The following is a 24,355-nucleotide window of genomic DNA, read 5'->3' as shown; positions in this document are numbered from 1 at the left end:
AAGAACAGCATAAACTATTCTCATAACAGCAGGTTCCTTTCACATGCATTGGATTAAAAAAATGGACAAAATGAAATTTTCCCCATCCCTAATAAATTCATGTCTGTTGCTCTGCAACATACTGGAAAAAGAATCCTCTAGCACAAAGTCCTTTGATGTCAGAGATAGAACGCTTATAAGGAGAAGTTTATTTAATCGTTTATTGCATCTTAACATCATTGTTTATATACAATGCATTTTTAAATCACTAATCTGGAAACCAGCAATTTTCAAGACTCGGTAAGCTTCCCTTCCTGTTTCAGTGCAAACTGGAGTTTAGAAAAAAACATGCTGAAGTGCCAAGGAAAAAAAAATGGTTGTTTGGCTTTGTAATTTCATTTCGCTACCTCTTCATTTGCTTGGCTGCCCTGGTTTAATGTAAACTTTTCTACACTTTCTAGCCCACAGCTGGGCTGCAGATAGTTCAAAAGTTCTAAGTAAAACACAAAACTTCTGAAATTGCATAAGGTTTAAATTATTTTAACATCCAGTTGCCTGAACTGTCATTTTATCATTTCTTCATGGGTTCCGGTGGTTGAATATTTATGGGCACAAGAGAAGAAATACTGGTACTTTTTGCAAGCAAACCTGAAGCTCTGCCAAATTCACCTCAAACGCTTCCTGCACGAGTGGAAATTAGTTACCCAATCTGAGAAATGGGATGCTCCAAACTAAATGCTCTGCGTGGATTTTAAAAGGCATTTTAATACACTGGATTTTGTAATCACTTTTAAGCTTTATCTAAGCCTAAGGAAATCAACCGGGATCACAGCTTTGCTCCTGGGACTCAGTTAACCAGCTGCAGTTCTGTTCTCAGTTCTACCTCAACAGATCTTTATTATTTCAATGAATCTCGGGGGAGAACAACTGGGTTGAGTCAGATCCCGGAATGATCTGTTTCTTCGGCGGTGTGAGGTGGGGGCGCATGCTGCGGCTGTCCCACCGCCGCCCCTTGCCTGTGGATATCTCCCGTCATAAGCCTTTGCATCAGGATTTCTATGGGAATGGAGACGGCAGGGTCCAGCTGCTCTTTGGGAACTTGGTAGGCATAACTGAGGTAAGATTCCAAGGTCTGCTCAGTTAAGCCGTGGTCAATTATGCAGAAAGCTGCCCTCAGATCATCGGGCCTCACATCCCTGGGAAGAAGAAGAGAGCAAAACTATAAAAGCTGCAGGATCTTATGGTCAAACCTGCATTCTAAATCTAGCATTCTATTTTCGGAGTTGCCCATTTATAGTTGACACAGCTTGTTCCTCCCAAGTTTATTTCAACACCCCCCACACCCCTTAATTTAAGAAATTAAACCTCTTTGGCCAAAAAAATGCTTTTAAAAGTAAAAAAAAAAAAAAAAGCCTCCAATGATTGTGCGGCTCAGCTGGGACCGTCAGAGGCTTTTAAAAGAAAAATAAACCCTCTTGACGATCAGGCAACTCAGCTGGGATCCTCAGAGGCTTTTAAAAGCATTTTTTTACAACCTCTTCAGCCGATTGTACAAAAAATGGTTTTAAAAGTTTTTTTAAAAAAAGTTGGCCACGCCCACCCAGTCACATTACCCCCACCACCACCAAGCCACTCCCAGAGAACCGATAATAACAAATTTTACATTTCGCCACTGCTTGGGGGGGGGGGCATCGGGATAGGGGACTATAAAATGTAATGCTTTTAAAACTTCAGGTGTGGTTTCCTGGCTCAATCTCCTTTGTTGAGATCTGCTGGGAAACCCACCCTATTTTGCAAAATTGCTTTTATTATTTTCTTTTAATAAGATCTCTTTGTTTTCATCGATCCATGCCTGTTGGTTGAATTCATTTCCAACAACGCTCATATACTCACACCACAGTTCCTAGTTCAGCACGTAGATCATTCAGATAGGTCTGTTTCTCGGTCACATATTGGTTCCTAAGTTTTGTAATTAGGGGTTCTGTTTTCCCTTCATCGTCCTGTAAATGAATGTTAAGTGCTGTAGCGGCATGTAAGTTCATTGTTGCTATTGAGCATTTCTCTTCTCTCAACCGTTGGCAATTATTCAACATTACAATGAGCTTGGTTTTTTTTCCCTCACTGAAAGAACGCAGAGGATTCACTAGCTGGGTTTACATAATTTTGAAAACTAAGGCTTGTTTAACCGTGGTTTACTGAATAAATTACAATTGTCTGGGCTTGTAAAACATGGATATGTGTCTTGTCATGCGAAGCCCTTTGGTTTCCCACCGGGAGCAAAATCCCACATGCTGACATGAGAAAACTGAACAGTGAAATAACTAGAAGGAATATCATTTTATTTAATGAAATTGTTCTCCGCTCACCCACTAATACAGATGGGCCAAAATCTTGTGAGATTTTTTTTTCCCACTAAGAAATGTAAATAATATTTCTCAGTGTTAGGCCCAGTTGTAGAAATCTAGTCGTCTTACACGTCCGTCTCCCCACCCCATCATAAATACTGAACTGCTTCTTATCCAATGTTCCAACTTACCTCTAAGAATAACAGCTTGTACATAATACTACCAACATTTGGCTTGAAGCCCGCTGCATCAAGTAACTCCAGGATCTGTTCGTCTGTTTTTAGTGGGAAAGCTGTCTTCAAGGCGAGCCTGTTGGCGAGAGAAAGAAAACATACTGTATTAGTTTTGAATATCTAGGCACAACTTTTTTTTAAAAGGGCTAATATTCCTTACGTTAGCCTGTTCAAAAAGGGGACAGACAACGGTATTCAATGTCTTGACACTTTTCTTTCCCCAAAGCTGAACAAACAGCTGTGGAAGATGCTGGCTTTCCCTTACCCTTTGGCCACAGATTTTTGTGTGTGTGTATGTGTATATATATATATATATATATATACACATATATACATATATGTAGGTCTTTGATTATTCGGGTCTTCTCCCACGTAAAATTGGAAGTATCTTGGCGACGTTTCGACGAAGTCTCATTCGTCATCTTCAGGCTGGTGTTCTCGGCTTCGTGCTTCCAGCAATGCTCCTGGAAGCACGAAGCCGAGAACACCAGCCTGAAGATGACGAATGAGACTTCGTCGAAACGTCGCCAAGACACTTCCAATTTTACGTGGGAGAAGACCTGAATAACCAAAGACCTACACACACACACACACACACACACATATATAAATATATATATATAAATATATATATATATATATATATATATATATATATATATATATATATATATATATATATAAATAAATAAATATATATACAAGTCTCACAACAGACAGCAAAATGCTGGTTTGATGTCTGATGAAGCTTAGAAACTAGTGAATGAAGTTTCACTGAACGATGGCTGTATAAAGATCTTGATTTATGTAGGAAAAACCTGGCTGAGAGAAAAATACACATAAAGACCTACGAAAAGAGAATAGAATTGTATGTATGTATGTATGTATGTATGTATGTATGTATGTATTTCTCTTTAGCCAGGTTCTTCCTACATAAACCAAGATTTTTCTGCAGCCCTAGTTCAGTGAAATCCCAATGCACCAATTCAATGAACTAGGGCTGCAGAAAAATCTTGGTTTACGTAGGAAGAACCTGGCTAAAGAGAAATACACATAAAGACCTACAAAAAGAAAAGAAAAGAATATATATATATATATATATCAATCACACATTGCTCCTAGAAGCACGAAGCTGAAAACACGAGCCTGAAGATGACGAATGAGACTTCGTCAAAACGTTGCCAAGACACTTCCAATTTTATGCGGGAGAAAACCCAAAGGGAGATAACCAAAGACCTATATATATATTGATACAGATTAGGTAGGTAGGTAGGTAGGTAGGTAGGTAGGTAGGTAGACAGACAGACAGACAGACAGATAGATAGATAGAGACTGACAGATTAGAGACCGAGATGATACAGTAGACAGAAATTAGAGACAGATTGGATGGATGGATGGATGAATAGATAGGGATGATAGAGTGAAAGAGATAGAGATGGAAATAGAAAGGGATAGATAGATAGATAGATAGATAGATAGATAGATAGATAGATAGATATGGATGATAGAGTGAAAGAGAGAGATATAGAGAAATAGATATAAAGAGATGGAAAGAAAGGGACAGAGAGAAAGAGATAGAGTCAGAGATAGAAATAGAGAATAAATAGAAAGATTGAGAGATATATACAGAGATAGAGATATATAGGTACCGTGTTTCCCCGAAAATAAGTCCGGGTCTTATATTAATTTTTGCTCCAAAAGACACATTAGGGCTTATTTTCTGGTTAGGTCTTATTTTTGGAGAAGTACAGTACTAAATGCATCCATCTGGCTGACAATCTTAACTGAGGCTTATTTTGGGAGTAGGGCTTATATTACGAGCATCCTGAAAAATCATGCTAGGACTTATTTTCCGGTTGGGTCCTATTTTCGGAGAAATGATAGGATTGGAATCACAGTGAATACAGTGGGTATTGGGAAATTTTACTTCCTCCTGTTACTTTTTGGCCCTAATTTTGCTTCTTATGTGCCCCTGAAAAGAACAAAGCTACCTTAGCTTTCTAGCTTTTTATCCACAGGCTGGAAGGCTCCTTCCCATTTATCCCACTGCAAGGAGAAAACTGTATTTCATATCAGATATAAGATATTTGGCAACAAAACTTGGATTTGAACAACATACTAAATCTTTTGATAATCTGCACTAGATTATCACTGTGTGGCCAGGATATAGTTTTTGAAATTATTTAATATTTGAAATATTAAAAACCCCAAACATCACCGTATATCAGTTTAAAATATATGCATATTTTTAGGGCTCCAGTTCTGGTTTATTGTCCTGTTGCAGGTGCAGCTATACAGTGGCTCTTACATGAATTGCTCCTCTGTCAACTGGCCAGTATTTTCGGTATCGGCAATAGTCAGTTCTTTTAACAAATTGTTAAGTTCCAGGAGGTGACTGTGATATACTCCCTCATCCACCTGCGAAAGAGATGGCAGAAGCATTTAAGATGAAGCATCCCCACCCCCAAATCTGGATCATCAGTCCCATCTTCCTTAGCCAGCATGGTTACCCTCTGGGGAGTACACAAGCAGCGACATGTTCATTCAAGCATCTTGTAATGAACCTTCCTATGTTGATGAGCTGGACCATGGAAATCCTATCAAGAACTACTGTTCCCCCCCCGAAAATAAGACCCTGTCTTCTATTTTTTTGAACCCTGAAATAAGCGCTTGGCCTTGTTGCCATGCGCTCAAAAGCCCGATTGGGCTTATTATCAGGGGATGTCATATTTTGGGGGAAACAGGGTAAAGTTCAGCAGGTCAAGCTATTTTTCTCCAGCAATGGCAGAGTTAGGCTATTTATTTATTGAAACCACAGGTAGGAGTCAGGTGCTCTGGCTGTTATTTTCATATGGCACATTGCAAAGGAAAACACTAGCTGCAGCGATATTTTTCTTTCCAACAAAACCTCTGGAGTCAAGTAGGCCTCACAAAGATCCTTACTAAAAATATTATGTTGGTACAATTATGATTTACTTACTTGGAAATTTTTTCCATCCAAGCAAGGAAAAAAAAAAAGAAACAACTAAAGACTGACCACATTTGGGGGAGGAGGAGTAGGTGGGACAGGAGGTAAATGAGTTTGTCTTCTGTTTCACAGCTGCTTTGTGCTGATAGCTATGGTGCTGTAGCCATTTTGTGAACAGCCAAAGCTTTCCTGCAGAAATTACATTGTTGGGGTGACCATAACATACTTTGAACCCATTCCTAGGTTTTTCGGAGGTGAAGCAGTTGACTCCCCAATTTAAATTGAGAATTTTATTTAATCCAAATTGCTAATGCAGCTGTCCACCAGTCCTATTCCATCAATCCTATCTTGCAACTGCATCCATGCCTTTCGTCTCTTTTAATGCTTTTGCCCTTTTGCACAATATGCATGTTGATTATTATTTTTCTTGACTTTATTGTCTTAAGCTTCCCATGGATTGGAATCCATCACAAAATCCAATCCTAATTTGTCAAATTAAAAATAACTAATTTGCGCTATTTTTATCCTGCCCATTATTGATAATTTTTGGCTTTCATCAAGCTTCAAAATCCCATATTTATAATAGAACCCAGGCTAAGGAATTCTCCTGTTTTTATTTAACCTGTCAGCTGCCACCTTATGTTTGCTGGGCTTCAAACTGCTAGGCAGTGACAGACTGCTATGAACTGTGGCGAAGGGGAATGAAGTGGGGAAATAGAAAGTAGAGGCTGTACTTTCTCCAGAGGCTGCCTCAAGGTTTCCCAGCTGGAAGGAGAGAGCTGCATACCAACCTGTGCTTTGACTGACCATTATGAAAACATCTTGCATGAACTTTGATTACATTGGGATGGGGAATAAGAGACAGTAAAGGGGGGAAGGAAAAGTAGAACTTAGGGATTTCGGCGCGCAATTCTCAGTTCTGGTTATGTAATGCTGCAATACACTTGATCTCTAATAAAGCTGTACTGCACCGTTCTCAACAAATGGAGCCAAGGATGATTTTTATTTAGAGATGCAAGCTGTGTGCAGCATGACAGTACCATTGTCCTAAAGAAATCACCTGTGGAATGCACCGATTTATTTATTTCTTTATTATCCTAAGCAAGTAAGATACTCACATTTCCTGTCAGGACATTAAGAAACAAGGCCATCATTTCATTCGACCGGAAGAGTTTGAGGTTTTCATAGATGCTGTAAGTCCAGTCAAAAGCAGCAGATTCACCGTATTTTTTCTGAAAGAAGCTGAGGAAGAAATCGGAGAGGCTTGATTGTTTCCCTTTCTGTAGAAAAAAAGCAGAAGAGACACTCAAATTAAAGGCCAAATCTGATATCCTGAAAACGGTAGGCTTAAGCAATTATATTGGGGTGTAATTTATTTCAGTACAGGAGGCCCTCAATTTACGACCACAACTGGGAACTAAATTTCTGTGGTTAAACAAGGCATTTGTTAAGGGAGTCAGGCCTGCAGGTCGTTTGTTTTTGCTACTATTGTTAAGTGAATCATTGCAGTTAAGCAAATTTGGCTTGCCCCGTTAACGTTGCTTGTCCAAAGCCGGCTGGGAAGTTCACACATGGCAATCGCGTGACCCTGGGATGCCGCATCCATTGAAAATACATGCCGGTTGCCAAGCGCCCACATTTTGATCACCTGGCCATGGGGATGTGGCCATGGGGATGTGGCCATGGTAACAAGTGCCAGAACTGGTCACCACTTTTTTCAGTGCTGCTGTAACTTCAAATAGTCGCTAAACAAAATGGTTGTAAATTGAGGACTAGTTGTTCTGAAAGAAAGGAGGGTTTTTACTAAGCCTGAAGCATGTAGGGAGGGCAGAAAATGCCCCTTCCTCAACTGTTAAAACCCAACCTCCTCCTCACTGGGCCACAATTAAGGGGTGGGCTGCCTGAACCTCCAGTTTACGTCCGGCCTTCCATATTCTAGGATACAGACCCCAGAGCTCCCCCCACTCCCAAAGTGGCTGCTAAATTCTCTCTTGCTAATATGACCGCTTCACACAATGCAAGCAAAGACAGTTAATTGCGCTTTACTTTTAATGAATAATTGACATTTAAATCCAATTAGGTTAGATTTGGTTGATATCTTGCCTCCCACTTTTTGAAGTCTCTGATCCTGTGTTGTTCCTCCTCAGTCCTAAACCTTTTCTTCTCACCTAAGAAAGGGGGCTGCTGCTCCCTTATAGCCAGGTGAAGGTGACACAGGGGGAAAATGTATTTTTTTAAAAAACAAAACAACAAATTGCAATTTCTTGCTCTGGTCCTCTGCCCTTTTTTATGAGTCAAGGCAATTTCCTCAGAGGCCTACTTTCATTTTACCCCCATATCCATCTTATTGGGGTGGGGATGGGGGGCTGGCCTGAGAAACTTGACTCAAGTCACCCAGAGCACCCCATATTCAGTGGACTCCTGGATCTACTCAGGCTAAACCCAGCCCCTCCAGCTGACCTCCAGCTACGTTATCCTGGAGGTCAGCTCTAGAGCAGGGGTCTCCAACCTTGGCAGCTTTGCTGGCTGGGGAATTCTGGGAGTTGAAGTCCTCCAGGTGTCAGCACTTCAAGCTGCATTTACTCTAGTGTTGACATAAGAAGGAGAAGCGGAGGCGTCTGGAAAGGGACGTTTGACTTTTCACCTACTTATTTTCCCTGGAGAAAATATACCCTAGGAGATGGGATGGGAGGGGGGAAATTCCTTTGAGCTGGAGCAGTAGATTAGGGGTAGAGTGACTTGGAAGATGGCCAATGTGTGCAGGGGAGTGGGGAACGGAAAGGGAGGGTTTTGGGTCTGGAAGTCAGTGTTGGCTGCGATGGAGTTGGAGTTAGAATGTCATGAGTTTTTCTTCAAAGACTTTGTTTGAAATGCCATTTATTTGTGACGACCTCGAAACCTGACACCAGGCTTAAAGTTGCCAAGGTTGGAGACCCCTGCTCTAGAGAGACTCAGTTGCCCCTGTGGGAAGAGAGAGAGGAAAACGAAAGAGACCTGTTGATCTGATATAATTTTTTCCCTCCAGATCTCCCTCAGAAGGGCGATGACTTCCTTCTTGGTCAGCTTCTTGTTTCTAACGAGGCCATCACACCTCAGATACGGGGGAATCCTTTCGCTTCTTCCCTGTGGAAAAAAAGAACTGCCTACTGTGGGCAACCTCAAAAGCCCACTTAGATCAAGACAATCCATAAACCCAACTCCTGACATTATGCTGCTACACTGGAGTCCCACAGCTGTATCACAAAGCTGTAGAAGTGATAATGAGTGCACTTCAAAGGGCTTGTTGAGTGAGATCAGGCTATTATAAGATCAGCTACTCCTGGCTCTGAAGGATAGACAGGTCCATGATGACACAAAGATTTCCCAGTGTTCGGACCTAGGCTTCCTAAGAGCATGAAGCAGACTCCTTGTCCCGACAAAAAAACCTTTTTATTAAGTTACTGTGAATTCCTCTCATTCACATCCAGCAAAGTCTTTCAAGGAAGAATTTACAGTCACAGAATTTATCTGGCTAGGAGAGCTACCAGGCTGATATCTTCAAAACTTGGCAAGAAGTCTCTGAGAATCACAAACCAATTAGGCGAACTAATTGTCTCCTGCAAACTCCACTCCCCTTTCTCTCCTCTTTTATTCCCTCTGGGAGGGGCCATTCACTGTCCACCTGTGGCTTTACTCCTGAGTCGACCCTTGTTCTTTAGCTGTTCCCTTGGCAATTCTGTGCATGTCCACACTGGGAACAGGCTCCTGATGTTCTTCTGCCCCACTGACTCCGAAGGCAGCAGACAACTGTCAGATGGTCCTGGCCCCATCTCTGCCTCTGATGCAGAGCCCTCATCAGAGCCTTCCCCAGGCTCCAAGATTCGCCCATCTTCCTCCCCAACCTCCTCACTGTCCGAATCTGCTGCCAGATCCCCTGGCCGCTGGCAGGCCACAACACTAAGTAACCATCCTTCCATCCCCCCCACAATCCAGTCACAACTGACGGAGCTTCTTGGATGAGAAGCAAAAGATCTTCTTCTTCCTCAAAAAAACCACCAGTCCAGTTGCCTTTTGAAAAAAAGCACCCTTGAGACAACTCTGACCAGGATGACTGAGAATCTCCATAGACATTTCCCAGAACATGCTAATCACCAAGTGCATTTCAGCCAAGCTTGGAATGTTTTGCAAAGCCATTCATAATTTGCTTTTGAAGTAAAAAAAAATACATTTCTTTTTAAACTGGAATAAATTCCCTTTCTGATCTCCTCCCTCCCTTCCTTGCTCTGGAAGACCAAGAAGAAGAGATCTTTAAATTAGGAGTTCTTAATGCTCTCTGAGTTTAGTAGCTTAACTGCAGACATTCCATTATCCAAACTAGGTATAACATCAATAGTGCTAGATGTGATGATATTACCTAGTTTGGGAGAATGAAACGTCTGCAACGAAATAACCCAGCTCAGAGAGAACCAAGGATCTTGTATTTCAACCTTGAGCTACAAATATTCTCCTTTATAAAGGTAAACGTTCCTCTCGCACATATGTGCTAGTCATTCCCGACTCTAGGGGGCGGTGCTCATCTCAAAGCCAAAGAGCTAGCGCTGTCCGAAGACGTCTCTGTGGTCATGTGGCCGGCATGACTCAACGCCAAAGGCGCACGGAACGCTGTTCCCACCAAAGGTGGTCCCTATTTTTCTACTTGCATTTTTTACGTGCTTTCGAACTGCTAGGTTGGCAGAAGCTGAGACAAGTAATGGGAGCTCACCCCGTTATGCGGCACTAGGGATTCGAACCGCTGAACTGATCTTTCGATCGACAAGCTCAGTGTCTTAGCCACTGAGCCACCGCATCCCTAATAGATCTCCTTTATAGGCTCTCTAAATTGTTGGGATTAGACCAAGCTCTTTGGGGGAAGTGAACTTCAGAAACCCCCCTGAATTTCTATCTGTGGGGGAAGTCACAGAAGGACTTGCAAGCCCAACCATACCCGTCCGACGAAGGTATCGCGCTCTCTCAGGAGACCCCCGCCAATTTCCTCCAAAAGCACATCCAGCAGCTGGTCGCTTGTTTTGCCCACCGACAAGCTGTTCCAGCGCTCACTTCCACCGAGAACCACATCTGTAGGAAGAGGAATATAATATCAGGCAGGACAGGAATCTGAGATAAGGAGGAGCACTTTAAGGAGGGGTTCATATTTTTTTAATCACCCGCAGTAAAAAATATACAGTACATAACAGAAAGCTAGAATAAATACAGGTAGTCCTCAATCTACAATCACAGATGAGCCCAAAATTTTTGTTTGCTCAGTGAGAAATTTGTTAGTGGGTTTTGCCTCATTTTACGACTTTTCTGCCTGCGGTTGTTAAGTGAATCATTGCCGTTCTCAAATTAGTAACCCAGTTGTTAAGTGAATCTGGCCTCCCCGTCGACTTTGCTTGTCAGAAAGTCACAAAAGGGGATCGCACGACTCCGGGACACTGCGACAGTATAAATGTGAGTCAGTGGTCAAGGATCCTGATTGTAAATCTCGTGACCGGTGGGGATGCTGCAAAGGTCGTAAGTATGAAAAATGGTCACAAGTCCAGTGCCGTTGTAACTTCAAACGGTCACGAAATGAACTGCTGTAAGTCGAGGAGTACCTGTACAATATTGGTGTTCTGCGCCAGCTACGGACCCCAAAGAACGCAGCACACACAAAGTCTGTACAAACCTTTGTTTACTAAATTAAATCAGTCTTCAAACAAAGGCTGTTAATTAACTTTCTTAACAGCCTACAAGAATCCAAAGAATAAATAATCGTAATCTTACTATGGTTGGCAGAAAGCCCAGAAGCAATTTGCAGGAAACTGATAAGAGAACTAAGATCAGGACGCAAAGGAGAGTGAACGAAGTTGTTCCCTGCAAATTGCCTCGGTTGTCGTCCTTCCTTAAATAGGCTAAGAGAGTGGCCAATTAGCCCCAAGCCTTACTCTCAAGGAGACCTCCTCCTGAGGAGCCACTCCTGCCTTTTGGCAGCTCTGCGCGCCCGTGCATCGAGAAGAGGCTCCTTCTCTTCTTCCTCTTCACCCATGGAAGCTTCTGGAGGTTCTGAAGGCCCTGGCTGAATCCCCGCCTCTGGCACCACATCTTCTCCAGCCTCCTCATTGTCCGACTCGAGCGCCGGCTGCACAGGCTGCTGGCCCAGCACCATACCAGCCTCCTCGCTGTCGGAATCAGCTACTAGCTGCACAGGCCGCTGACGGGCCACAACAATCGGTTGCACTAAATTGTACCTCCACATTTGTTCCAGTCAGGGCGAGGTGTGGACGTCCGCTGGACGTTGATGAGGTCATTGAAGTAGCGGTCTCGGTCCTCTGCAACTTGTTTGTGTATATCCAACAGGATCTCATATTCGTCACTAAGGTCATCAAAATCTTTTTGAAGGATTGACAGCTGAAGGGCAAGGAAGAAAGGATGAGAATGAGCACAAGATCTGAAGGTTCTGGGTAAGTGATCTTTTGGACTGGGGAGGTGGGAAAGAATTAAAATATCTCCCGGGAAAATTGTTAAAATCAGAAAATAGAGAAGAGAACTACAAACAAACTCCGATCGGGTGTAAATCGAATTAGAAGAATCTTTTTCTACACAAGGAGATAGATTTGCTGGTTTCTAGTTAAGCTCCACCTCTAGAGTGAGTGGAAAGGGCAGCCTCCATAATGGAGAATTTGCCAATTTCCCTATGTTCCTTCCTTAGGTACCTTATCAGCCAAGTCATTATATACACACACACACACACACACACACACACACACACACACACACACACACACACACACACATACATATATATATATATATATATATTATTGAAAAAGTTTTTCAAATACAGATTTTTCCCCCTTTTTTCTCCCCCCTCCTCCCTAACCCCCCCTCACCACCCCTCCCCGTGACTTCTTCAAAGTAAAATCCAAATTCATAACAGATTATATAATACTTTACCATTCCCTTACTCCATCCCCCAAATACTGACCCTTTCTTTCTAATAATACTATTATATCCCCCTTTTACTATACATTTCAAAATAACATTCTACTGTAACATTGTGTAATGACTTCTGATTTAACATAGTAATATTATTATAACTCCCAATTTAGCAATAATCTACCCTTTTTCTCCTCCCCCATACATATATCTCTTAAATCAAACCTTTTATGTATATTAATATAACATCTCAAAACAACCTTCCACTTTAAAACTATATAATTCAAAGCAGCCTTCCACTATAAAACTATATAATAAATCCTAATTTAACATTTATTCCACTCATAGTTTGTCCATTTCCTCCACTTCCATAAATATATCTCTTAGACATCTCTTTTCTTAAACTAAACCATCAATAAACTAGCCTGTCTAGGTACCTTATCAGCCAAGTCATTATATTTTTGTTCCTGCAGTTCAAAGTCTCTTCTGGGCACGACATCTCCATAGTTTGCCTGCATGGTATTCAAGTCTATTTGAGCTTTGGTGAGGTCCTGGCGGGCAACCCTCAGTGCGACCTTCAGCTTCACTGTGTCCTCATCTAGAACATCCTCTAGAAGAGAAGAAAGAAGTCCAGGAGGGGCCAAGGGACACTCGAAAAATCACACGTAATCGGGAGAACCTTGACCCTTCAGATCACTAGGCAGAAAAAAAAAATCCACTGGCAATCGGTCAGGAATCAAGGACAGGGGATAATGGATAACTCCCACGGAGAGGGTTCGCAACTTAGGCGTCCTCTTGGACTCACGGCTGTCTTTAGAAGAACACTTGACGGCTGTGGCCGGGAGGTCTTTTTATCAGGTTCGCCTGATTCGCCAGTTGCGTCCCTTTCTGGATCGGGACTCGTTAAATACGGTCACTCATGCCCTCGTCACTTCACGCCTGGACTACTGTAATGCTCTCTACATGGGGCTCCCCTTGAGGAGCACCCGGAGGCTCCAGCTGGTCCAGAATGCGGCCACGCGGGTAGTTATGGGAGCAGCATGGCGCTCCCATGTGGCTCCCCTCCTGCGTGAGCTGCACTGGCTCCCTGTGGTCTTCCGGGTGCGCTTCAAGGTCTTAGTTACCACCTTTAGAGCGCTCCATGGCTTAGGACCGGGGTACTTACGAGACCGCCTTCTGCCACCAATAGCCTCTCACCGCCCAGTACGCTCCCATAGAGAGGGGCTTCTCAGGGTGCCGTCAGCCAAACAGTGTCGACTGGCGGCCCCCAGGGGGAAAGCCTTTTCTGTGAGGGCACCCACCATCTGGAACGAGCTCCCCCCAGAGATACAGAAGATCCCGGATCTGCGCACTTTCCGCCGTGCCCTCAAAACATTCCTGTTTCAGCAGGCCGGCTTGGCCTAACTTTCCCTTTATATTGCTTTTGATTTTATTTTAAACTGGGATGTCTTGAATTATCTAGGACCAGTGTGTTTAGTATATTTTAATTGGTTTTTTTTTAACGTTTGTATTACATGTATTTTTATCGTTCGCTGTTCACCGCCCTGAGTCCCTCAGGAATAGGGCGGTATATAAATTTAATAAATAAATAAATAACCTAATATCCAAACCAGACACTGCATGAAAGGTAAATCAGTGCTAGGGTTCCGATGAGCATGATTGCAACTGTGCGAGCTTGTTGGCTGATTGTCAACCCAGTGTCCCAACCAGGTGAGCCACTGGGCTCCTTGGCAGAGGTTGATGAACTAGTGGGAAAAACCGAAGCTCTTTCTTCTACCTTGTTCCTTGGTGAGCCTCAGTTCTTCCTTCTGACGGTACATTTCGTTGAGGTCCAAGAGTAATAGCTTGCGGGCATCACACTCATTGAGATAACGAAGATATTCCTCGGCCACTGTCTTTCGCAGTTTAGCCACCTGTACAATGGGAGAACGGGGGAGAGATGGAGGCCACATCGTTAAAAGTGACATTTTCATTTCAATAGGGGGACCTTATTCTGGAACTGTTCTGCCCCAGCTACGGACCCCAAAGAACGCAGCACACACAAACTCTATACAAAGCTTATTTTACTCAAATAACTTAGTCTTTATCAACCAAAGGCTGTTAATAAAACTGTCTAAATAGCCTACCAGAATTCTAAGATAAGGTAATCACAGTTTTCCTAGAGTTGGCAGAAAGCCCAGAAACAATTTTGCAGAGAATCCAGACACGAAGGAGATTAAACTAAAGTTGTTCCCTATAGTTTGCTGCAAGCGGTGTTCCTCCTTAAATAGGCTAAGGGAGTGGCCAATTAGCCCCAAGCCTTATTTATGATTCTTGCAGTATACAGGTCCTCAATGGAAGGCAGGTTGGTAATAATTGTTTTTTCTGCAGTTCTAATTATCCTCTGAAGTCTGTATCTGTCTTGTTGGGTTGCAGAACCAAACCAGACAGTTGTAAAGGGTTACAATCATATATTCCATATGTATTGCTCCCTGTGCCTCTCTTCTTATCCTGCTTTTCTTTTAACAAAGTTAACAATGGAGACCTGGGGAAGGCAGCCAGAAGAGTTTTGAAAAGGCACAATTGTGCTTAGCAAAGATGCTACAATCCAATTTCTGAGGTTCAGGTGATTAAAAAGATGAATGGGGCCAGGAAAAGACTCACCTGCGTCTCTAGCGAACATTTTTCCTCCTTCATTTTGTCAATCAGCTTCAGCAAATAGAGCCGTTCCTCCTTCAATTTCGCTATTTCAATTTTCTCCTGCTCTTGAAAAGCCAGGATTTGCTGAGTACATTGATCAGAGGCTGTGACCAAAACACCGTTCACTGATTCTAGAGTGTAGATTTTTTCCTGCAAATGGGCTAGAGGTAAACAGAGACGCATCTCCGAGTTACTGAAAGTCACAGACCTTTACTTTTACTTTACTTTACTTTTATTTGATTTATATACCACCCTACTCCCGAAGGACTCAGGGCGGTGAACAGCCAACAATAAAATACATACATACAAAATTTAAAAAACAGAAATAAAATTGAATTAAATAGTTTGGCCCATATATGACCTGTGGATCATATGGCCTTTTAAGAGCGCTGGGTTTAAAATGATCTTAATCTCTGTCTGCTATTGGTATGGAATCTGCTCAGAACCCACTGTGAAAATTAGCCAGTTCAATATCACATTTACTAAAATGATGTCATAGCACTCTTTACCTATAGTTGATTCATACTCCCTCTTGATGGAAGCCAACAAAGGTTTGTAAGTCTTGAATTCTTCCATGAAACATTCAAATACTTCTCTATAAGGCTAAAAATAGGAGTGGGGGAAGGGGAAAGAGAGAGAGAAATAAAAAATATATGCTGGCTGGGGAATTCTAGAAGTTGACACCCATACATCTTCGAATTGCAAAGTTTGAGAAACACTGCATTAACAGTGTTGTTTTAGTCAAACTACAGAGGGCCTCTGGATCCACTTCTTTTGCCTTTAAAGAGATTCTTGGTGGAGTTAAATAAATACAGCTATATAATAGGGATAGGCATTGCATTGAAAGCCAGTTTGATGTAGTGATTAAAGTGCTGGGCCAGACACCAGGAGACGGTGAGTTCTAATCCTGCCTTAGGCATGGAAGCCAATTGGGTGAGTTTGGGCCAATCAACAGGAGATGGTGAGTTCTAGTCCCACTTTAGGCATGGAAGCCAATTGGGTGACTTTGGGCCAATCAACAGGAGATGGTGAGTTCTAGTCCCACCTTAGGCATGAAAGCCAATTGGGTGACTTTGGGCCAATCAACAGGAGACGGTGAGTTCTAGTCGTAGGACTAGAACTCACCGTCTCCTGTTGATTTGCCCAAACTCACCCAATTGGGTGAGGCATGACAGCTGGCTGAGTGACTTTGGGCCAGTCACTCTATCACACCCACCTCAAAGGACTATTGTTATGGGGAAAATAGGAAGAGGGTGGTGTATTATGTATGTTCATCACCTTAAGTTATTTATAAATAAAGGCGGGATTAAAAGAAATCTAATAAAGAAATGCATTTGGTCTCTAGGAGGTTGAATTAGTGTTTTGGGAAGGCAAGACCTGCAGTTAGCATGCCAGTGATTCAGAGGGCCATGTCCTAGCCATAAAAAAGCTTGAATTTCTATTTTTTTTTCTTTTAGTTTCCTCCTTTCCAAGTCAAGAAGGAGTCTTTATTTTTTGGTTCTATGTGTTTTAACACCAAAGAATTAAAAACGTTCTTACAGCACGCCTTCTGGTTTTTATTTGTAACTCAGAATAGCAAAAAGCCGCACTTACGTTTAGCAACTATTGTCAAAGATATTCCTTATAGACCAGGGGTCGGCAACCTTAAACACTCAAGGAGCCACAAAGGTCCTAACCGAAAGCCCCCATTCAATTCTGGAGGCGACCGGAAATCCGGTTCCCCCACCATAGTCTCCTCCTAGCACAGCGTCCTTTTTCCTCTACCTGTCCTAACCGAAAGCCCTATCAATTGTGGAGCCGACTGGCGACAAGGAGCCGCAGCAGAGGGATGAAAGAGCCACATGCGGCTCCAGAGCCACAGATTGCTGACCCCTGTTATAGACCAATCATGGCTCCCTGAGCCCCAAGGTTTCAAGCTTTCTGCATCCCCTGCAGAACCCTCCTTCTCAAACCTGGAGCTTAAGTTCTTGAACTTTTCCTTTGGTCAGGTCGAGCGCTTTCAACTCTGTCCGCAAATAGGACTCCAGCTCTTCAAGGTAACGTGGCTTGGAAATCGGCATGAGACGTTTGCTGGCGCTGAAAGGCAGAATATTAGCATTTTGACGGGATATTACCTTTTGCCCAGGTTGAACATTCACGACATTATTGCCACAATGACAAACGTGACTTATGGAAAGATAAACCACAAAGCCCCCCCAGGAGATGTAGATAGTCGAAAGTCAAATGCTCAAAGCTAAGTCAAGTCCGCCTTCTGGATGGAGAGGACTGCTGGTTTGAAAGAGGGGTAAAAGAGGCCATTTATGTTAACACTGAGCAGCCCCTCTCTCAACAGAGGGGGAGGGATAAGACCAGGAGTGCTATTTAGGAGGTTCTGGAGAACCGGTAGTGGAAATTTTGAGTAATTCGGAGAACCGGCAAATACCAACTCTGGCTGGCCCCAGAGTGGGGTGGGAATGGAGATTTTGCAATATTCTTCCCTCAGGAGTTGGGTGGGAATGGAGATTTTGCAGTATCCTCCCCCTGTCACGCCTACCAAGCCATATCCACAGAATTGGTAGTAAAAAAAATTTGAATTCCATCACTGGATAAGACCACCACACCTATCTCCAATGCAATCCTTTTACCAGTTCCAAGAAGATTGCATCCTGATTTAGGTGATCCCGAGGGCACAGATTAACTCCCAAATGGCCTCAGGAGCTCTCAGAGAGAGTGCTAATGACCAGATGACTGCAAAAAATACAAACCTTCCATTCGGGGATTTGGGGACCCCGCCCCAAATCCTGTGAAAACTAATCCTTTCATAGCAATGGTAAAATGTAAAATTTGTTAATACCAGTTCTGTGGGTGTGACTTGGTGGGGGTGGGTGGGTGGGCGTGGCCAACTTCTTTAAAAAAAACTTTTAAAAGCATTTTTTCTACAACCTCTTCTGCTTTTAAAAGGCTCTGATGATCCCAGCTGAGCCGCGCAAACATCAGAGGCTTTTTTTAAAAAAACTTTTAAAAGCATTTTTTCGGCAGAAGAAAAAATGCTTTTAAAAGTTAAAAAAAAAAGCCTCTGATGATAGTGGGGCTCAGCTGGGCATGGGGGGGGGGCAGGGATTTTTGCTACCGGTTCTCCGAACCACCCACTGCCATCGCTATCCGGTCCGAACCGGGAGCATTTCACCCCTGTTCCATAGCCTTCCTGCCAGAACTGATGGAACTTCTTGGGATGAGAAGTACAACATCTCGGTTTCCTCAAGGGAAAAGAAAACAGTCCAGTTGCCTTTTGAAAAAAGCACCTTTTGAGTCAAAGTCTCTTTCTAGAGAAGAATTCCAACTGGGACAATTTCAGACTTGTAAAAAATTCTTGGCATCCTGTGGCATGAAAGTTTTGTTCATAAACTGCACCTTGGTGGCGCAGCAGACTAAAGCACTGTTAAGTAACACTAGCTGCCTGCAATTACTGCAAGTTCAAATCTCACTAGGCTCAAGGTTGACTCAGCCTTCCATCCTTTCGAGGTAGGTATAATGAGAACCCGGATTATGGGGGCAATAAGCTGACTTTGTATAAAATAGAACACCGCTTAGAGGGGGCCGAAAGCCCTACTAAGCAGATATTTATTTTTTATTTTTATTTTTATTTTATTTTTTTATATGCCGCCCTTCTCCGGAGACTCAGGGCGGCTTACAATGCGTTAAGCAATAGCCTTCATACTTTTGTATATTTTGTATATACAATTTTGTATATACAAAAGTATGAAGGCTATTGCTTAACGCATTGTAAGCCGCCCTGAGTCTCCGAAAAAGGGCGGCATATAAATCGAACCAATAAATAAACAATAAATAAATAAAATAAAGCCCATGGCCCATTTTCCAAAACTGCCATCCATTTTTTTCCGTAATGTGGTGGCAGGGATAGATGTTTAAAATACATGGGGGGGTAACTCCAATTAACATTGGATTTAAACATCCAATTTTTGCTGTTTTTTTGTCCCGGGCTCAGTATATGGAAGGATTGTAGGTCTCAAAAATGTTACACCCCACTTCGCTGCCTTTTGTGCTTTTCACAGCCTCTCCCAACGTGTTAGGAATTTAAACACCTGTTTTTAAAGCAACGCCTCGGGAGCTGCGAAATTACTAGTTCGAAGTCTCTAGTAGTACAAGTAGTAGGGATGGAATGAAAAAGGGGAAGGGTATCATATTTCAGATTAGGCTTGTTTAGCCCAATGTTTTCTATTCATATTGGAAGGCATCTCAATTTTTTTTCCCAGACATCTTCTTTCCTGATCTGGTAGATTCCCAACCTGAAATGTTAAACAGCAGTTGCCAGCTGTTCCATTTTTAGTAAAAAGAAGGCAAAGAGATGGTTTAAATGAAAATCAAGAAATCAAGAGGGATATAATGATACCAAATGGTAATAGCTCTGTTGCCGACAGTCTGCGAAACCCCATTCCTTTGGTTCAATAAATCTTGCTAAAAAAACCTTCCAAGAATCTTGCTCGGAAGGAATCACTTTTGGTTGGAGGCAGCTGCCTAACAGTTTGACAGTAAGTATCTCTTGCAATCATATCCCTCCCTTGGAGATGCCAGGGATTCTTCCCTTGTAAATGCAGCAACTGCCCTACTATAGACTTACAACATCTTGCCCCATTAGCAGAGAATCTGCCTCTTCTGAACAGATGGGGGAAGATTAAGCCAGGGTTTTCTCAACCCAGCATATGTCACTTTGGAGCGTGATATCTCTTTTTTATATCCTTATTAAAGAAATTTTAAGAAAATTAAAAGTAGTCCTTGACTTACAACAGTTCATTTAGTGACCAGTCAAAGTTACAAGAACAGTGTACATGACCGTTTTCACACTAATGACCATTGCAGCATCCCCAGAGTCATGGGATCAAAATTCAGATGCTTGGCAACTGACTCATATTTAGGATGCTGACAGTGTCCCACCGGATCATGTGATTCCATTTTGCAACCTTCTGACAAGCAAAGTCAACTTAGCCACTGCAATGATTCACTTAACAAGTATGGCAAGAAAGGTCATAAAATGGGACAAAATTCACTTAACAAATGTCTCATTTAGCAATTTTTGGACTCAATTGTGGTGATAAGTCAAGGATTACCTCTACAAATGTTAAATAAATGGTTTCAGTTGAACATTGATGCTTAAAATTCTTTTATTGCTGTATTTATCTGAACCCCCAATTTCCTGCCTTTTTTTTTTCAAGTCTGGAAGCTTGACATGTCAATGCCCTATCCAGACCTACCTTTGCCAACCAGGGAGAGCACACGGTTTTCGGTTCTGAAGGATCCCTTGCCCTGGTTCATAGGCTGGCCAGGTAGACAAGTGGCTGCTACTTGAATGCACCTGAGGAAGGTTAAAATAGGCCAGTCACTTTTCTTTCCATAAACAGACTATTTCCTGGTCTGCAACTTTAGGATGCAACTCTAGGAACAATCACTATAGTTTATAAAATCCAAATGCAATAGATTTTGTTTTTGTGGGGAATCCTAATACCAGATGAATTGTGTGCTTAGCAAAATGTTTTATAGGTGGCATATGCCACGTGAGAAATTAGCAAAAATGTTTAAAGAAAAATCAGCCAAATGTTGGAAGTGTCATCAAACACCAGGATTGTATTATCATATGTGGTGGACATGTCCGGAAGCTAAAAAGTACTGGAGTAGAATTAAGACTTGGCTGGAGGAAATGATACAGAAATGTATCGAATTTAAACCAGAACTGTTCCTATTGGGTATCCTACCTGAAAAAACTAGCGAGGAAAATGTTTATTTGATAATACATGTAATAAGAGCTGCAAGGATTGTCTATGCACAAAATTGGAAAGTAGAGAAAATACCTCTGGAAGAAGAGGTAATAAAAAAAATCTTAGATTGTGCAGAAATGAATTGATTAACCCTGATGATTAAGGATAGAGAAGACTCAGAATATTTTAAAATATGGAATTATTTTTATTATTGACTAGAGAAGAGACATAAATGACTAATTATATCAGTATGTATAAATATGTGATGAGTAGAATATTATGTTAGAGATGAATTGATATAATGGATTGGATAAGGATCAAGATAGAAGAAATAACAACTACATAGAAGAAGAAAGAACTTTGAAAGACAACACCAAAATGTCGCAGGGGAAAGATAACTGATGTATTAAATGTTTGTTTGTCTAAAAACTAAAAAACTTTAAAAAAAAAGAATTGTGTGTTTAGCGAATCTGATGTCCCGCTGTTAACCACTGGGATGAGGAAATTCATGGCCCCCCCATGCTCTAATTGTTTCTCCATAAAGTGGTCTTAGATGGAATAGTATAGTATTTCTCAGCCTTGACAACTTTAAGATGTGTGGTCTTCGGTTCCCAGAATTCCCAAACCAGCATCCTAGTGGGAAAATGCTGGGAACTGACGGCCATGCATCTTCAAGTTGCTGAGGTTGAGAAACACTGGCATAGTCCTTCAAAACAGAAGGCTGTTGCTGCTTGAAGCCAAGGAAAACATGACATCTTCTTTCACTGGCAGAATCTTTCTTCAACATTGGCATTATTTTCCACTGTACTCAAAGACAACAGATTAAGGGAGGGTGGGTAGAATGGTCTACTCTAGTATTTCTCAGTCTCACCTCAACCTAGTGTTTCTCAACTTTAAGATGTGTGGACATCAACTATCAGAATTCCTTAGCCAGCCATGTTGGTTAGGATATTCTGAGAGTTGATGTCCACACATCTTAAAGTTGGTAAGGTTGAGAAACACTGATGTACTCCAACATTTGCTACCGCCTCCTGGCATATGCTGTTGAAGAGGGCACCCTCATTTTTTTTGTCATGGTAGAGGTTCTCCTGTAAGGCCCACGATACTGAAGATTACCTGGTGTTTCCCAAGACGTGAGTATCTGAGCTGAAACCTGCTAGTTTAGGCCACAGAATTACGGAATCAGATGTTGTGGCACATACTGGCCTCTGCAAAAGTGAAAAGATTAGACTACCTAAGGTAGGGCTACTCACCACATATTTCTGTTTCTTCTGAGATGAGATCTTCACAATGGGCAAGTTTTTACCAGTTACACTTTGAGAAGATCGATGAAATGAGACCCTGCAGTACAGCAAGAAACAGGAGAACTTATGATCAAAGGGAGACTGAGTTACACAAGACTCTCCAATCCCAATTCACACCACTCTTTTCACTGCCCAAACTCTCAGAAACAACTACTGATAGTCCTCTGCTTGCAGCAGTTCATTTAGTGACCAAAGTTACATCACTGAAAAAGTGACTGAAAAAGCAGACTAAAGTGCTGTCAAGTAACACCAGCTGCCTGCAATTACTGCAAGTTCAAATCTCACCAGGCTCAAGGTTGACTCAGCCTTCCATCCTTTCGAGATAGGTAAAATGAGGACTCAGATTGTGGGGGCAATAAACTGACTTTGTATAAAAAAGAACACCGTTTGGGGGGGGGGCGAAAGCCCTACTAAGCAGGTATATACAAAAGTATGAAGGCTATTGCTTAACGCATTGTAAGCCACCCTGAGTCTCCGGAAAAGGGTGGCATATAAATCGAACCAATAAATAAATAAATAAATAAATAAATTTGAGTGTAAATATAGAATTAATGTTCTCTTCATTGCAGTTACCTTTTATCAACTTCTAGAGTGCCAGACCTAGAATATTAAGAGAGAGAGGTTAATTCCCCCAGGAACCTTATTTTTAAAAGCTCCAATTCAATTGCAAACGATGCAAACAAGGGCTCATTAATTAAGCATTGGCGAAGAAAAACCCCGATCACCAGCAACAGGTGGGCAGCCCATCCACTCTCCACCTGCAATCCGAATTACCCGCCGAAAACAGACCCAACTAGGTGGGCGGGGCGACCTTTTTTCCTCCAGCCAATCAGGAACGAGATACCTCCCACGGGGCGGCCCATGCAGAGACGTCGTGGAAGAAGGCGCACGCGCAGTGAGGTCACCGTAGGGGCGGGGCTTACGCGAACCCATCCTGACTGGCTGGAGGATAAAAAGGCATCCCCGCCCTTCCCTGGCTGGGACTGCTGGGAGTTGTAGTTCAGCCTCGCAGTACTGCGGCGCCACAACAACGCTACGCAAAGCCAAGGCCTGCAGGAGCCGACCGCTGAACGAAACCCGCCTCTTCGGCGTGACAAAGCTTCCCAACCTGGACGGGGGTTATTTGCTTACTTTCCTCACTTCAAGCGCCCTTCCGAAGCGGACTCACCCGATAAAAACGGAGGGGCGGGCCTCCATGGCCGCGGAGAGGGGAACAGCCGCGGAGGCTGTTGACGGAGGGTCGTCACGGCAACAGGCCCCGCCCCTCTCGCCGCTTGAGCTAGGCTGCCGCGCCCTCTAGAGGCGTCCAGCGGTAGCGGCGCAGGGCAGTTATTCACCGGGTGTTTTTTTTCCCACGAGACCCCGGGCATTTTTCGGCTTATCTGACCCTGGGATGTTTGCGCGGAGGATAATTAGCTTTTAAGGGGGGGGAAGGGGGGGCTAGGAGCCTTAACTGGCCGGTGCTGCGAGCACTTCGAGGAAGGCTTCCAAGGCGAATGCCCGCAAATTGGAGAACCCCCTAAATCCGAACCCCGAAGGGTCTTCCTTTTTCTCAACATTCGTGCTTCTGCAAAATGCAGCGTTTGCAAGGAGAAGGGAGGGTCCGTTTAAAATAGGCCTTTCCTAGAAAGCCTGTGTGTGTGTGTGTGTTTGGGAGGAAAGTTAATATTGTAAGAGGGTAAATATTGTCTTCGGGATTGTTTAGAGACGGATCTGGCTGGCTTGTTTCCCTTGATTCGCAGCTATTTGTGCGATGGGTTGGGTTTTTTTAAAAAACCAACCCATTAGAATATTTTTATGCACTGCTCAAAAAAATAAAGGGAACACAAGCAGGAGACATCCGAGATCTGAATGAATGAAATAGCCTTATTAAATACTTTGTTCGTTACATACAGTAGTTTTGTGTTCCCTTTAGTTGTTTGAGCGGTGTATAAACTACTGTATGTAACGAACAAAGTATTTAATAAGGCTATTTCATTCATTCAGATCTCGGATGTCTTCTGCTTGTGTTCCCTTTATTTTTTTGAGCAGTATATATATAGAGAGAGCCTCAGTGGTGCAGCGGACTAAAGTGCTGCTAAGTGCTAGCACTTAGCTGCCAGCTGCCTGAAATTAGTGCGAGTTTGAATCTCACTAGTCTCAAGGTTGACTCAGCCTTCCA

General features: G+C 42.7%; 1 protein-coding gene across 1 annotated transcript; it reads right to left on the bottom strand.

Annotated features, from left to right (window-relative positions):
- Positions 1–186: 186 nt before the first annotated feature.
- TSNAXIP1 (translin associated factor X interacting protein 1) lies at positions 187–23,455 on the bottom strand. Its single transcript, XM_087877282.1, has 17 exons — positions 23,363–23,455; positions 22,768–22,794; positions 22,144–22,231; positions 20,390–20,490; positions 17,093–17,216; positions 15,650–15,743; positions 15,105–15,301; positions 14,239–14,374; positions 12,899–13,071; positions 11,774–11,933; positions 10,489–10,619; positions 8,520–8,648; positions 6,644–6,805; positions 4,866–4,975; positions 2,516–2,633; positions 1,873–1,979; positions 187–1,175 (listed from the first exon to the last, which is right to left on the bottom strand). The coding sequence occupies exons 1-17, from the start codon at positions 23,389–23,391 to the stop codon at positions 917–919; spliced, it is 2,145 nt and encodes a 714-aa protein (XP_087733408.1). The 5' UTR covers positions 23,392–23,455; the 3' UTR covers positions 187–916.
- Between the last annotated feature and the right edge of the window lie 900 nt (positions 23,456–24,355).

Source organism: Pantherophis guttatus, chromosome 11 (genome assembly GCF_059756535.1).
Source record: "Pantherophis guttatus breed Tessera chromosome 11, ASM5975653v1, whole genome shotgun sequence".
NCBI classification, from domain to species: domain Eukaryota; kingdom Metazoa; phylum Chordata; class Lepidosauria; order Squamata; family Colubridae; genus Pantherophis; species Pantherophis guttatus.
The sequence above is the reverse complement of the archived record's forward strand: the minus strand, read 5'-3'. Positions and strand labels throughout refer to the sequence as shown.

What these genes read in the sequence shown, in the direction of transcription:
- TSNAXIP1 (XM_087877282.1), bottom strand. Translation starts at nt 23,391, where the DNA reads ATGGAGGCCCGCCCCTCCGTTTTTATCGG. An exon ending in TTCAAGAACTTAAGCTCCAG is followed by an intron (nt 15,744 to 17,092) that starts GTTTGAGAAGGA and finishes TCCTATTTTTAG; the next exon opens with CCTTATAGAGAAGTATTTGA. An exon ending in GAGGCTCACCAAGGAACAAG is followed by an intron (nt 13,072 to 14,238) that starts GTAGAAGAAAGA and finishes CTTCTCTTCTAG; the next exon opens with AGGATGTTCTAGATGAGGAC.